The sequence below is a fragment of the Corvus moneduloides genome, chromosome 3 (genome assembly GCF_009650955.1).
Source record: "Corvus moneduloides isolate bCorMon1 chromosome 3, bCorMon1.pri, whole genome shotgun sequence".
Taxonomy (NCBI): Eukaryota; Metazoa; Chordata; class Aves; order Passeriformes; family Corvidae; genus Corvus; species Corvus moneduloides.
Window position 1 is genome coordinate 7,484,305 of NC_045478.1, and position 15,998 is coordinate 7,500,302.

General features: G+C 37.7%; 1 protein-coding gene across 2 annotated transcripts in view; it reads left to right on the forward strand.

Annotated features, from left to right (window-relative positions):
- Positions 1-15,998, forward strand: part of ATAD2B (ATPase family AAA domain containing 2B) — a 75,938-nt gene that overhangs the window by 31,485 nt on the left and 28,455 nt on the right. The window contains exons 16-21 of one of the 2 annotated variants that reach the window (XM_032104035.1): positions 5,809-6,120; positions 9,795-9,927; positions 11,833-12,019; positions 12,641-12,826; positions 13,477-13,612; positions 13,928-14,124. In XM_032104035.1, coding sequence (XP_031959926.1) covers positions 5,809-6,120; positions 9,795-9,927; positions 11,833-12,019; positions 12,641-12,826; positions 13,477-13,612; positions 13,928-14,124 — 1,151 coding nt within the window. The remainder of the gene's footprint in view (positions 1-5,808; positions 6,121-9,794; positions 9,928-11,832; positions 12,020-12,640; positions 12,827-13,476; positions 13,613-13,927; positions 14,125-15,998) is intronic. The other variant, XM_032104034.1, reaches the window with a different exon arrangement.

Here is a 15,998-nt window from a genome sequence, read left to right on the forward strand (position 1 = left end):
AGGCTTTCTCTTCTGTGTAAAACTTTGAAGGTATGTTAAATGTGTCAAGATTTTCTTTTCTTTACCTTTCTAAACTTCTGTACTTTGAACAACACTCTTTTTGTAGTAACAAAATACGTTTCTGTCTTACTAAAACACAAAATGAGTCGCTAGTAGTGATTTGAAAATACAACAGTGTTTCCTTTCTGTAACATCACTGTCCTTATATAGGATGCATACCCTTAAAGAGAAGCAAAATGAAGTTGGAATTGGAATCTTCAGGTAGACTTCCCATTAAATTAGATTATTACAAAAGAGATAGGGGGACTTGGGAGTTTTTCTGTCTACTTGTTGAGGAAAAAAAATCAGTACTTGTGTGTGGGGTTTTTGTTTTTTGTTTGTTTTTTACTGACTGGCATGCTCTCCTCTGACATAAATCCAGCAAACTAACCAGTCTTTCTCAAGATGAATTTTTTTTCCAGATTGCTAGCACAGAACAACCTCAAAGTGTAGACATAGGTAGGGGAGAAAAAAAACCACCACACCTTGAATACATTAAATACACCTTTGGAGCTCACAAAGATCTGCTGTACTGAATGGAGGTTGGTTGTTCAAGATAAGCCTGCTGTTTAAATCTAATCAGAAATAAACCCAAATATTTTTATTGTGAATTTAACAGAGGAAATGACCTTAAAGCACACACCACAATATCTTCTCAACAATTTGTCATGCAAGGATACATTCTCTGTCAGTCATCTGCTTGGACAAGCACTGAAGTTCTCAGAAAAAGGACAGTCTCAAATATCTGTGCTTTGGAATCCATCATCAGGGAATCTAAGAACTTTAAGTTGAACATCAGTCCATTCAGTCAGCTACAGTACATCCGAATTATCCTCTTCATCCACAGGGAGATCTCTCATCGAGGCAGCATCCCTCCGCTTTTGATGCACAAAGACCTCAACATCTTCTGGTGAGGAGAAAACAACTGTCCAGCAAATTCCAGTTTAAGCTTTGCCGGGTATAGGACAGCACATGACAAACCCGTTCCATGTAAATTCTGCTTGAATTATGCAAAGATGTGGTGCTGCTTAGTGGGAGAGAGGGGAATAGATGGGAAAAGAACACAGATGTTTTTTTAGAAGTTCACCGTATTTTTTCATTGAGGGCACACTATTTTAAAATTTCAGACAATAGGGAAAGCCATTTGTACATTTTATTGGAATACCTTCTTTGTGCTCCGTAAAGGCTGTCAGTTCTGTGGAAGTCAGCTAACAAAAAGAAATACCCTTTTCTGTTTTCCTTGGCTTTCCTGCTTTCCAGATACTGTATACTTGACTTCCAGTCTGTATCTTGGAATTTAAGTGTTTCCATATGTCCAAGATGAAAATCTTTGGGGTATTACAAAGACTTTTCAAAACAGCTGAAGTAAGACTGGTGTATCTTCTTCACCTTGGGATTGCCTCATCATTTCTATAAGTAAAAGCTGCAATAATGATTTAAACAGACTTTCCAGGTTCTTTGTGGCCATTACCAATGGGACTCATTGGTACACTTATATGTCTGTGATACAGTTTATACCAGTCTGCTATTTCCCCTTGTGTGCAGGTTTTCTTTAAAAACAACCAACCTTCCCCTCCAAAAACAACACTCCCTCTTCCCCAAGTAAAAGCTGCCTAGACTTTGCCAGGCTTTTGGCACAGCATGGTTGATACCTCTCTCCAGTTCAGCAGACTTGGCAACACTTAACTCCAAGCTTTTGGATCCTAATGAAGAAAACTGCTGAAATACTCCCAAAGCAAATGATTTTGGGGAAGCAGGTGTATGTGCGACCCAGAACTTCTTAAGATCCAGGGTTGTAATTAGAAGGAAATTGGAAGGGAAAAGCCCCAGGACTTGCCAGAAATAGGTTATTTCCTGAGGGTTGATTTTTGTCCCAGGTGTTATGGATTACAACGTTTTAGAGGATTTCTGAGTATGTGAGAATTAAAGACTCCACTTCCCTGAATGGCCTCATGACTGCAATGTGTGTGAGATGAAGTGAAGCAGCTTGGGGACAGCACAGCATTGCTCAGAAGACCACACACACATGTCTTATTAGCACTTTCAGTAAACACACATAATTACTATGTTTGTTCTCCTTACTGGAGACGTGTCCCAGATACCCTGAACTTTATAAATCCTTTCTTATCTCTTGTGCTTATTCCCTTGTTTGGAATGGTAACTTTCTGTAGGCAGAGAGACATACCTACAAACTCAGTCTTGCAGAAAACAAAACATACTAGCAACTAAAAAAGCGTGAATTCCTCCATCTGGCATCTTGCAGATGAATATTTTTACAATATAGTAAGGGTTATTTAAATAACATTATTAAATAGAATTATAAAGAAGCAAACTATCATGCTGAAGATGCTTGTTAAAAATATTCTGTGCTTATTATTGCAGGAGCGTTTTGTGGCAAAAGGATAACGTTAGATTTTTCTTTCCTATCCTCATGTAATGATGAAGGAGGAGATTTTGGCATTAGCATTCCTGTTTTTCACAATTTTTTAAAATAAGCCTAGTAGTTATTTTTTATCTCTGTCATCTTGCTGAATTGTTTGCCAACTCTCTTTCCCTACAGTAATTTTGGGAGTTTAGTAGGGAGTTGCACAACATGAAGTGGAAGAAGTGATCAAGATTTTTCTACCTAAATGCTTCACCCAGTTCAGTAGCGCTTTGTTGTGGGTTTTAGGCAGAAGAAATTTTAAAGAGGACACAATTTCTGCACAGTAGAGGTGGAAGAGGATGGCTGGAAAATTTTGCTGATCAAAGTGCCTTCTTCGGAAACCTACACAGGTTTTTGCTGTCCTGCTTTTTGAAAATTGTTCTTCAGAAATGTTTAGCAGAGTGTGGTGGTGCTGGGTAGAAGCAAATGGGCTACTTGGCAGGAATCCTCATTTTGTTCTAAGTTAAGGTGTGCCAGTACATTTTTCCTGGCAAATTAAACATATTTTGTGAGATGCTTCAAAAATGGAAGCAAATCCACTGAACCCTGAGTTTATATTACAGGGTCAATTTGGGTAAAAACTAAATCAGATTATTTACTGTAGGCATGATACATTTTATTTTGTTTTGACAATACTTCACTCATGTTTTTCTTCTGCTTAATCAGTGTGCATTTGCTTCTTAGCAATAAAAAGCTCTTTAATGTTTCACAAGGTACAGGATTTTTGCAGTTTCCTTGTCACTGAAATGGATGTACAGTATGCACAAGAGAGTCCCTCAAAAAGAGATACCAATTATTAGTCTTCAATTGTAATTGCTCCTGAGAAATGAGAAGTAGAAATGGAGACTAATTGTGTATCTGATCACCTGAGAATTTAATTTTAAAAATAGGCTACAGGCTATTATTTCCTAATTTTGCAATTCTTTGGAGATGTACAAGCAGTGATTAAAATGACTGTTAGAAAGCGATATTACAGAATTTGTTAATAGAAAAGTTGGGAAGGATATAGCTCCTGAGCTGTTGAATCTTTTGTCACAAAGATACTAAACTAGTTTCTAAGTTGACAGGCATTCAGGGTGTTGCGTATCTCCAGCATATCTTTGATTTAAGCTTTGGTTTAGTGTTCCCCCCACCCATTTTTTATTTAATCTAGTGTGGTTTTTGGATGAGAAGTGGACCAATTTAAACGGGAATGTGATACCTGATACCTAAAGAACAAAGCAAAATTTAGAACCCTGGTTTGATTTCTCTGTTGCACCTGTAGCTATTGTCTAATAGTTTCACATGGTTGGAGTGTGCCTGCATAGTTTTTATTTCCTGTTAAATTAAAGTTAAAAAAAACTCAAACGCATAGCTTCAGTGCTGAAAACAATTAGTTGTCTGTTGATTAATATAGTGGATATATCTGAACATATTTCAAATGTAATGTGTATTTATTTCAAGGTAACTGGGACTGTAAATTGCTACATATGTTTTAGATAACAGTCATGGTGTGGTCTCATCAAATTTACACAATTGTAGCTACTAAGCTTTTTATAAAATTGCAAATCTTGGTTTAAAAATTGCAGGAATCATCCGATATTTATGGTGATCTTCCATGTGGGTTTATTTTTGTTTTGCCTTTTTTTTTTTAAATTATTTTTAAGTATATATAAGAAAGGTGCGTTTTGAAGTCTCATCCAATTTCAGTCATCTTTATAGCTGGAAAGTGGGTTTCTTTTATTCTTATCCCCCAAATTTATATATCTTAAAGATGGGGATGGAAAAGTGTCTGTCTTCCATATTAATTGCTTCCTTTTTTATTTTTAAACACTGTGTATGGAATCAGCTTTGTTCCTTATTGCTGTATGGATTTTGGAAAATATATGTCCCAGCAGCACTGAAAGAACAGCAGAGGCTAAAGAGAGAGAAGCAAGGCAGGCGTCAGTTTTGGGACTTGATGCTGCCAAAAGACCAATCTTCTATAGAATCATAGAATGGTTTGGGTTGGAAGGGACCATAAAGTTCATCCAGTTCCAACCCCCATGCCATTGGCAGGGACAGCTTCCAGCAGACCAGGCTGCTCAGAGCCCCATCTAAGCTGGCTTTGGATACTTCCAAGGATGGGACACCCACAGCCTCTCTGGACAACCGGTTCAAGTGCCTTATAGTAAAGAATTTCTTTCTAATATCCCATCTAAACATGCCCTTGTCTTAATACAAAAAGAGAGTAGAAAAAATGCAACTAATGTAAGACTTGGTGGGGAGGAGGAAGTCTGGTAAAAAAACAGTTGAGTGAGAATAGTTTTAACTAAAGAATTGATTAATTACCTTCTATAAACACTTCATTACAAACCCATGAACTTTTATATGGGAGTACCCCAGTGCAACACATTTTCCTATAGTGACTATAATTCTCTAAATGACTTTTCTCACTGGAATATTGTTTTACAGTTTTTGAAAGGTGGAGCTATGGTGCTTCAAAATACAGAGGCATATTAATGTCTCTTGCTGAGAAAGATGGAAAAATTTGAAATCTAATTTCTAGCTCTGGGGAAAACCCCCAAACCATTAGTACTGCAAAAGACTCAGAGGTATTAAGTCTCTCTGAATTTCATAATTATCAGATCTGTGTTTTTCACTAGTGATGATTAAGCAATTATAGGTAGCCACCTGTAGATACTTATGAAGATAGGCTAAATTAAAATTCTAATGCATTTTAATTTCTACTTTTGATTATACTAGTAAAGTTATGAAACTCCTAAAAAGTATGAAACATTTTTCTTGATAGTAAAAGTTAACATTTTTCCAGGAATCCAGAGTATGCTTTTTTAACAAGAGATTTTATCTTTTCCATATTCTACTCATGAAACATTTTTCTTTATACTGCTCATTTTCTCAGACTGTAAAAGTTTAAAGTTGGTGATGTTCAGTGTAACAAAATTACTTTCCTATTGAAGAATATGTTCATGTGGAGGTATTAAAGGAAAAAAGAAGGAGAGTGACTAGCCTGTTAAAATTGCACACATACTTTGTACAGTATTAAGGGAAAAGAAAGAGCAGTAACAGACCTATAAACCAGGACTGAAAATACACTATGTATCATAAGATATAGTGAAAATGTAGGTAATTTTAACCGCAATGTGGAATTAATTTCTTAGTATTATCTTAATAAACCTGATTTCTTGGTATACAACACTGTCACCAGATTATGACCTGATACCTATTGGCAGGTGCTTTGTGGACCCTGACAATGAAGTATTAATTAATTAAATAAGCTTGTTTTTAGCTGGAGGCATGCTTGAGACAGGTGTGGCACAGCGGTGCTGTTTCATGGAAGGTGTTTGTGTTTCTGTGTGCACTAGGGTACTGTGGAGCTGACATAAAAGCACTTTGCACTGAGGCTGCCTTGATTGCCCTGAGACGCCGCTACCCCCAGATTTACATGAGCAGTCAGAAGCTCCAGCTGGACGTCTCCTCAGTGGTCCTCAGCGCGCAGGATTTCTACCACGCGATGCAGAACATTGTGCCTGCCTCCCAGCGCGCCGTGACGTCTTCGGGACACGCGCTGTCCCCCGTCATCAGGCCGCTCTTGGAACGGACCTTCACTAAGCTCCTCGAGGTCTTACACAAAGTGTTCCCTCACGCTGAATTCAGCCAGGGTGACAAAAGTGAAGGTATGTGGTTTGGGGTTTTTTGCAAATGCTGTTTCACTTTGCAAGTATTTCAGCTTCTCCACCTAGCCTTAAATCTCATGTGTATTTCCTTCAGTGTTGTTAGGATGTAAATACCACTTGCTCGAATGTTGCATAATTATTTCTGCTGATTCCAAGTTGTTGTAGAATCTAATGACCTGACCTATATAGAGTAAGGTCCCATGTGTGTAAGTGCCATCCAAAAAAAGAAAAAAGTAATTTACAATTTAAATACAAGAAATGATGGGGCATAACTAAAGGTCAGAACAAAAAAAAATAGTGAGACAATGTTGCTGAGTGTAACAGGACCTGAAATTGGTGCTCCTGTCCTGAACATTGGTTAGCTATCCCTTGTCCTGTGCTTGCTGGTGGTGCAGAAGCTTTGGGGGGCTCACTGCTCAGCAGGTGTTTAGCTGAGATACCTGAGCCTATGTAATGTCATGTGCTGATCTAGAAGAAAGTCCTGAGACTTCCCTCTCCCTGAACTGGCCTGGTGCATTCCTGATCTTCCAAGCTGATTCTGTTGGCTTAGCAAGTGGAGAACTGTTTGCTGTTTTGTCAAGTTAGCTTTTTTTGCCAAATTTGTGAGTAAAATCAACTCACTAAGGGGTCGGTGAATGCCAGAAACCTGCTGCAATGGGAGCAGTGTGAGTGCACCAAGGAAGCCGGGAACAAGAAGGAATGTGGCTGGCTGTTTTGACTGGCAGTGAGTCAATAGGTGCTGGGGTTTTTTTACCCAACTGTTCTCTGAGACATGCTTTAATAGTTACCCAGGTCATTTCTTGGAAGTTAAGTGTTGAACAAGATACCTTGGCTTTGAGATCTGTTTATTCTGATACAGTCTACTGTTGTTGTCTGGGATCATTCTCACCCCCCAGTTCTTGGGGTTGTGTGTGATTAACTTGAAAACAGCCCAGTCATAAAGCAAATCTTTCTTGACTTTCTTCTCATTCGTGTTCCAGAGCACGCTTTCAGCCTGCAGCCCAGGCAGCTTAAGCTGATCCTTATGGTGGCTGCTGCAGTTCTCCAGCCCAGCTGTGCATTTTTGCTCTATCTTTTCCACTTGCTTGAGTAGATCAGGTCCTTTGTTAAACTGTTTTAGCCAGAAAACTCATCCAAAAATGATGTACTTACGTGTTTTCTGCTGACTATGGGGTAGCAGGAGGTTTTAACAAGTGTTGGAGTTGGCCAGAGATGGGCCCTGGGAGCATGTGGTGGTAGGCAGGGGGAAATGAGCTGGCTTGCAGCTGCAGTTAGATCCTGTTGGGCTCCCTTGATTGTAACCAAAGTTATTTAAGATGCTTGAGTCTCTGTATGCTGATAACCTGTTGGTAGCACCCAGTTTAGAGATCGTCATTCTTGTTGAAGAATTGGTTTAAGTTCAGAGTATTTTCTTTGGTTATATTTTTTACATTCCTATTTATTATTGCTCATTACTGCTAACAAATTGAATTTGGAAGCTTTAGTTGATTTAAATAGAAGTTTTACCTGATAATTTGCTGCTATGGGTACTTTTAAATGTTTGTAGGTAATTGATTTTGAAGATGTGTGAACTGAGGTTTCTTTTAGCATTTCCTTTAGTTTTTTTCTTACTCCCTTAAGTCCAAGAAGATATTGAATAACAAGCTTAATCTTTGTTAAAACCAGAAGAATCCACTTTCAGGTACAACAATTGTACATTGTGCAATGTAGATTACACAACTGGGCTTCAAATTTTCTTGAATTCAAAGCTAAGTATACAGCACATGCTTACAGATGTGCTTACAATCTGCACATCAGGTTTTCTGCATTTCACTAAGAATTCCTGTTTCTTGTAATTCAGTGAGTCAGATGCTCAAGCAGAGGACGTCACAGAGACTTGATGCTTGGGATTAAAAGATGAGCTACCTTTTAAAATAATTGTGTATTTTAGGAAGTGAAAGCTGTGTCCAGTGCATGAGCATAGGACTTACTTGTGCCTACATTTGGTATACTGGAAATCCTGTCTGTTTTAGGGACTGTAGTGAGCCCAGAGGAAGAAGGCCTTTGTCCAGTTGATTTGGAGGTCTCCACCCTTAGCTTTAGCTAAATATCCAGCAGGTTCTGTGCCATGTTTTCTTGCTGTGGATTAGCTTTTGGCCACTGCTTGGGGTCTGCAAGCCTTCTTCATCTTTGTTCCCTGAGGAGTGATTGTCAGGTGTGTATCCCTTGACAAGGGATAGGACACATCCTCCTCCCATGCCAGCAGAATATCATTCCAGCCCAGCCTACTCTGAATCCACTTTCTTACATCACACGGCCAGCTAAGGGAACCTTTGTTGTCTCTTAACAATTTTTCCTGGAACTCTGGGACAGTTTTTCCTGTGGCTTGGATGGCACCTCCATCCAACTCTTAACACTGCCTTGAAGGAGATTACTTTGTCCCATGGTGATCGTCTGATCAGTGTGGCAGGACCTGTGCCATTGCCTCATGTTAGGCCAACAAGTCATGCAGTGGACTGTGTATTTGAGAATAATACTTGGATCTCTCTGTACTTCACACTTTCATTTCACAGCAATCTCTTTTCATAAGTGTCTGTGGCCGACTTGAGCTGCTGTTGGGATGTCTGGTGGTTGTCCTGAGCAGCAGTGTGTTACAGTGACTCTGGGCTGCTCTCAGGAATGCTGCCCATCCATTGCAGAACGTTTTCTTGCTCAGCAGAGCTGGCCTCTGCAGTGCTCCTGCTGTGCAGCTGAGTGGCTGTGACCATTTTTATCCCATCATTGCACGCTTCCTTCCCTATGGGACTGAGAACGAGTGGCCTTGCATCGGGCAAAAGCAACTCAATTCCTTTCCAGGGGCAAATAAAGATCTTGCAGCAGCTCTTTTCCATTATTAAATCACACCCGGTAACTCTTAATCCCATTGCAGCTCTGGGAGCTAATTTAGCTGTACCTGATTTTCAACTGTTACCTGGTTGTTTTGTTTTAGTGCCATATTAGTATTTTTGCAGTTGTTAGTCTCTGCAGTGTGTCTTGTGAATATAATCAGTCTTTGAGATTTTGCTTTTCAAGGTCTGTATAGAAAGTACTTCAGTTCATTGTGTTACTATATTAGCAAAGGAATTAAACTACGTAAAGGTATAGTATATGAATATGGAAGGCATTGAACTGATTTTGATAAAAAGTAATTTGATATTCTTCAGCAGATTATCAGAGGGTGGAAAACAATTCTTCATAAACACGTCTAGGTAGTCATGCTGAGAATAATTTTGGAAAAAGTGTACCTATGAGAATTTGGACACTTGGTACAAGTAAATAATTACAAAATTCTGTATAGTCTGAGGAATTACACATTTTATAGCTTCATCCTTGAAAAAACCTCTAGCTGTAAAATAAACCCAAAGGAAGTATTTCATAACAAGTTAAACTTTTTCATATTTGAGAAGTTGTTTAGCTTGATTGTTTAAAAAAATAAATTGTAATTATGATTAGACTTCTACAGCATTTAATTTGTTTTGGTTTTTGAAGTAATAAGTACTTATTCCTAAGGCTGATACTTAGACAGTTTTAACTAATTTCTTTTACATTTGAAGATTTATTATAATTGACACAAAGAAAATTGTAGTATCTTGTCTTGTTTGTTGTACATGTACTTAGAAGTGATAAAGTTCTAATTAATACATCTCTTGGAACAGATGTACCAAGTCTAATATTAGATGATAGTGAAGATGAGAATGCTTCATCAATTTTTGAGACGAGCTGTCACTCAGGATCACCAAAGAAACAGTCATCAGCTGCTATACATAAACCCTACCTTCATTTTACAATGTGAGTGTTTCTCTAAATGCGTATAATTAGATAGATAAAACCAGGAGACTCTTACATCAGGAGAGCTAAAAAAGTTGTTTGCTTTGGGGTGGCATTGGTGTTCTGTAATGAAACATGTAAGTGCACAGATAAGAGTTTTAGATGTGGGGGTGTTCTTGGGAAAGGCCACATCCTACACGCAGGAATCAGAAATGTTTTTCAATAGTAGGTTAGAAGTAAAGATAATAACTGCAATTCTTAATTTTAACAAACTACTTCAATTTGAAAGGTTAAGAACTGAGAAGAGATGTATGAGGGAAAATATTGGAGGGGTTGTGTGCTTTTTCTTCATCCAAAGTATGGTTGAGCTTTGGTGTATGCATCGGTTTTGGAAGCATTTTGTATAATGAATGCATTCAGCATTTTTACTGTGCTTTTTTCATTGTTTTTTGTGGAAAGTTTCAGGAAAATGGGAATTTAGAAAATATGTGTGAAATTTGGATGAGTGTATCTTGTATAAATTGGACTGGCTACAGTAATTAACAATAATGAACATTTCTTGGTTTCGTGTTAAGAATAGTTTTGGACTACTTTATGTGGTAGTTTCTGCAGGGAGTTTGCTGAATAAAGTAAATGAAGTTAGAAAAACTGTTCATTAGTGGCACTGTTTAGTAGAGCCATCTTGTGGAAAACTGTTAAAATTTTTGTGCGAAATAATAATGCCAGAACAGAATTTATGGATAGTTGAGCTTAAAAATAAGGATTAAAGTTCAAACAGTTGGAGGGACATAGTTAAATATTCTAATGCCAAATTTAAGCTTTTGTTGTGAGCTTGGGAAGGGGGAAGTCAAACCCAGAACAGCAATATATATTTGTGTGGATGTGTGCCTAAATAAAAGAATCACAAGGCTGTGCTTATTTTTGCAAAGTATGTAAGCCTCCCCTAATCTATTTTCTGAGCATTTTTGATTGTTATCTGTGTGTGTAACCACCACCACTAGAACTGAAAGCCAAAGGTCAGCAGTGTTCATTCCTGTCCCAAAATATTTAACATGAAGTAATACCAGCAAGTCTTGTTCCACTGCCCAAGTTCACTGATGGGCAGATAGAAGTGCCTTAATGAGAGAAAATGCAAATTAATTAAAAACTTTCTTGTTTAATAATCAGTTTTCTATAAATGGAAAGGACTTTTAATGGAAAAACTTAATGCTTTTTTCTTCTTGTCTCATTTGTCCATAAAATTGGGCAAAAACACCAAGAGAAAGGAACAAACACAAAATCCTTTGTATGTACTGCTTAGAGTTTCTTCTCAACAACAAAAAACCAAAAAATAAGTTTTCCTTCTGTTCAGAAATCTACTGACTAGAAGTGTACAAATGCTAAAACAAATATGTTAAAATACGTGACACATAGTGATTTTATTCAACCCTACTTCAGGTCCTTTTTCTTAAATAACCAATGAAATGTTCATTGGTTCTTGAAAATCTTGGGCGGCACTTAAGGGATGAAAGGGTTGACCTGGGATTCCTGAGGCTACCGAGGAGATACTTTAGTAGTTAGGACTGACCTAGACATGATTCAATTGCTGTCTTTACTGGATGTCCAATAAATTTTCTTATATGATCAAGGAATTACTTTTAAATAAACTGGTTATAATGAAAATTGTTATGAATTTAGTATATATCATAGCTTCACACAGATGAGTTTGAATTAAATGGTTGTGGAAACAAAGATAAGACAAATCTTGAGTTACTGGCACCTGAAGTAGTTTTGAGTGATAGTAGTGTTAGTTGATGTTTTCAGACTGTTGTAGGAAGCTATTACCCAATAGTGAAAGTCTTATGGATTCTAAAATATCTCCTATATATCCATCCATTGATAGCATTGGTATGTTAATTGACTTTTGTAACTGTTGTTCTGTTGCAGGTCAGCTTATCACCAGCCAACCTCTTACAGACCAAGATTACTGCTCTCTGGGGAAAGAGGTTCGGGTCAGACTTCGCACCTCGCTCCAGCACTATTGCACACCCTGGAAAAATTCTCCGTACACAGGCTCGACCTGCCAGCTCTTTATTCAGTCAGTGCCAAAACGCCTGAAGAGTCATGTGCACAGGTGATATTTCAGATTCCCTTGTAATGAGTCAATTATGTAATTCTGGTTGCATCAATATAAAGACAGCCAGATGGAATAATGTAACTTAAAGTCCAGGTTTTCATATGCTCCTTCTATTTTCCTGTTTAAAAGAAAAAGGTCTCTAGGGGGTGATGGAGATCTCTCTAGTAACTAGTGAGTGTAATTACATTTTTAACCTGCCCCCTCATCACATACCTAGTGCTGAGTAAATTTAATCTGGGTGTTCAGTGCTTGATGTTGTGTATGGATTGTTGTGCTGTGGTTCTAGATTCATTTGCTTAGTTTTAAATGTTTTACATTTCCAAATAGCTTGTGGTGAATATTGCATGAATTGCAAAGCAGTTTTTAAAACTTAAGTATTTTTAAAACAAAGTCGTTGCTTTGTAGTCTCCCTGGCACATTGACATTAAATATTTGACTGCTGTAGCTGAGTCGCAAACACTTGTTTAGAAAGTCTTTAGATAATTCTATTCTGCTGGAACATTTGTCCATAAAATACCACAAAGATGAGTCATTTTCTAATGCACAAGAACTTTGTTACTCACAACTGATGGTAACAATTAGTTCCTTAGTTGAAATGTCACTGTTTCTTTTAATTAGATCTTTCGTGAAGCTCGAAGAACAGTACCAAGTATAGTTTACATGCCTCATATTGGTGATTGGTGGGAAGCTGTCAGTGAAACTGTGAGAGCTACTTTCCTAACTTTGCTGCAAGATATACCATCTTTCTCACCTATATTTCTACTGTCTACCTCTGAGTCCATGTTTAGTGATTTGCCTGAAGAGGTACGTTTATCATGAAAGGAGGAATTGTTAGGGAGTTCTGTGTTCTTCTGAATGTTTTAATCATGTAAAATCATTTTGTTTTGTAGTGGTTTTCTAACTTAATTTAAAATATGTCATACAGAAAATATGATAATAATTAAATGTTAGTAATTTTCCTTAATGTGGGATGTATGTCTGTATTACTGATTTTCATAAGCTCCATGCTACTCTTCTGGGAAGACAAAATCGTTCATTTTGTCAGTTGTTCTTTTTGACAAATGACTCCATTATAATTAAATGCAGATTTAGTCTAAAGGCCTGACCTTGAGCATTACATTTTCTGAGGCTCCAGATGGGGGAGGGTTCCTGGTTTTTCTCCTTAACATTTTCTGTGATTATTTTTTTTTTCTCCTCCTGCCCTTTTATTCTCCTTTTACTGCAGAAGTGGCCATTGTTAGGATCATGGGATACTACAAGTTTCATTACTTTAGAAAATTCAGTGAGAATTACAAGTATTTGTCTTCCCTTTGCTGTGAACACAGCTTTAGGTAGAGTTTACTGTCTCCTGTCATGTGGCTGATTTTGAAAAGTTTGTGACTAGTATTACAATATGGTCATTGTTCATGTCTTTTTCAGTGGGCTCAGTTTTCTTACGGCTTTTTTTTTTTTAGGTGAAATGTATTTTCAGAATCCAGTATGAAGAGGTTTTTTATATTCAAAGACCAAGTGAAGAAGACAGATTGCGATTTTTCAAAGGCTTAATTCTTGATGAGGCAGCAATGCCCCCACCAAGAAGGAAACAGGCTGGTAAACTAAGTTACAGTAAAACCAATAATAATGTGATCCTATTGTTTTATTTTGTGTTCCTTTCCTTTTTAAAAAGGTGTGGATAGTTAACAGTTAGTGTAATTACCATGTGACAGCATTAATCAGTGCCCAGAATAAATTTCAGAGTTACAGTTAACAGTTGTGGAAGATGGAGAGTTGTGGGGTCAAGGATGCAGTGATAGTTAGATCCACAATGCATATTGAATACATATAATGAAATTGGGAGTGGCATAATCCCAAGAGCCACTGTGGTGTTAATGTTTCCATTGTCTGACTTCTTGTTTTTTTCCCTAGCTCTTCGTGCTCTGGAAGTTCTTCCTCTTGCACTGCCGTGTCCTGCCCGGGAGCTGTCGGAAGCCGAGAAGCAGCGGATGGAGGACCAGGAGGAGAACACCCTGCGGGAGCTGCGGTTGTTTCTCAGGGATGTCACCAAGAGGCTGGCCACAGACAAACGCTTTAACATCTTCAGCAAACCGGTGGATATTGAAGAGGTCTTGTTTCAGTAATGTGCAAACAATGAAGTTGAAAATATTAGAAAAAGAATGCAAAATAAAAAAAGGAAATGGCTGAGTTAATTAGAAAAATAGATGTTTTATTCATGATCCGTCCAATCTAAGATGCTGCTTTTTAGCTGATGATACAGTCACAGCCTCATTGTCTATGATGCAAGGATTTGGAGCATGTTCTATTACCAGTGGCCCCAGTGCATTCCTGTGCTTTTTATAACTGAAATGAGCATTTTAAAATGCCAACACTCCTGTTCCTGCCAGTGCTCCTGAAATACTTGAAACCATAAATAAAATTCTTTAATAAAAACTTTTACAGCATTGTAATCATAAACATGATAATACTGGGAAAGTGATCTGTGTTCTGTAATGCATTCAGCATTAATAGTATTGTTGCATAATTTCAGCAGCAATGCTTGTGGATGCCATTAATCACAGATGGTAGCACATTATAAGGCATTAACTGGTCGATTATGGACTGTACACACCTAACTGATGAGACAGTTTGATCTGCAAATCTATTTTCAAGTGCTGCTGTATGAATAGGATTGTGTTTGGTCTGACTTTGAGATCAGATGCTGGCCCCCTGCAAGCATTGCACGCTTGCTACCTGCAAAAAAAGATCCCTACTTTTTTTCTGAAGAGAGAAGCAACTCTTTTGGAAGACATTAAAAGATGAATATGGGACATCAGAAGTCCATCATTGTAAAAAGCAGATTTGGAGTGTAAATTCCTTGCAGGATGGAACAGGCAGAATGGAACAGGCGTCTTTTATGGGCTGATGCAGTCCTCTCTTGATTTGAGCTTTCCATAGTGTTCCATAGCTGACTGTTTTTGAAAGCCTGGTGAGCTGTTTAATGTGGCAACCTACAGTGTGAGCATGGTCTGAGCAGTAACTTGGTTTGATTTTTCCTGTGAAACTGTTTGGGAGGTCCATTATTGTAGGAAACTCTTCATACTTGTAGTAAAGGTAGTTCCTTTCTGTCAAGACTGTGGTCTAAACTTACATGAATAAGGGCACATAGAGAAGGAATAAGTCCATGTTTTGTAGATGGAGAGAATAGAAATGTGAATTTGTTATTTGAAGACTTGCCAGAATGCTGCTAATATATCACAGCACCAGAAGTCAAATGTAATCCTTTTTGTCCCACCTGCTGCATTCAGCACAGGACTAGCCTTTCCTTTTCTACAACAGCTTGTCTGCTTGACTTCCTTAGAAAATGTGTTAGGTTTGTTCCACTCCTACTTGCATTGCAGAGAATGCTGCTGTGTGATAAGTCAAGGATTTTCCTGACTAAATCAGCAGCAATATTTACAGCTTCCAGTGAGGATTTTCTGATGCTGTGCTAACAAGAAAAGGAAGCCTGTGCCTTGGCTTTCCAGTCCCTGAACCAGATATCGTCATGTTTCTGTAAAGGGAGACCAAAAGAGAATTTTTGCCATTTTAATTTGTCAAAATAAATTTCAGTATCTGTATTTAAGGAATTAAGTGACACATTGCTGTCCACTGAAATAATGCATTAATATTAGTTTATGTTGTAATATCTGTCTGCAGCCACTATATTAAAAAAAAAAATTTACAGAACCATTATGGCTTGATCTGAATATGTATTTAACTCTTAAGTGCTTTGGCAGTGACCATCATATGTGGGTGATTTAAAAAGAAAAAAATGCAGTACTGTTTTAGAGGCTGCCAGTGTTTTTAATTAATTCTAATCTAAATCACACTGAAACATTCAAATATATATATTTTTTTCCCCTTGAAGTAAATAAGAAATTCATAAATTTTTTGGGTGAACTTTGTAACAGCAGCTGTGCTGTGATGCATTTGACTATTAAGGCTGAAACCCTTATGGTAT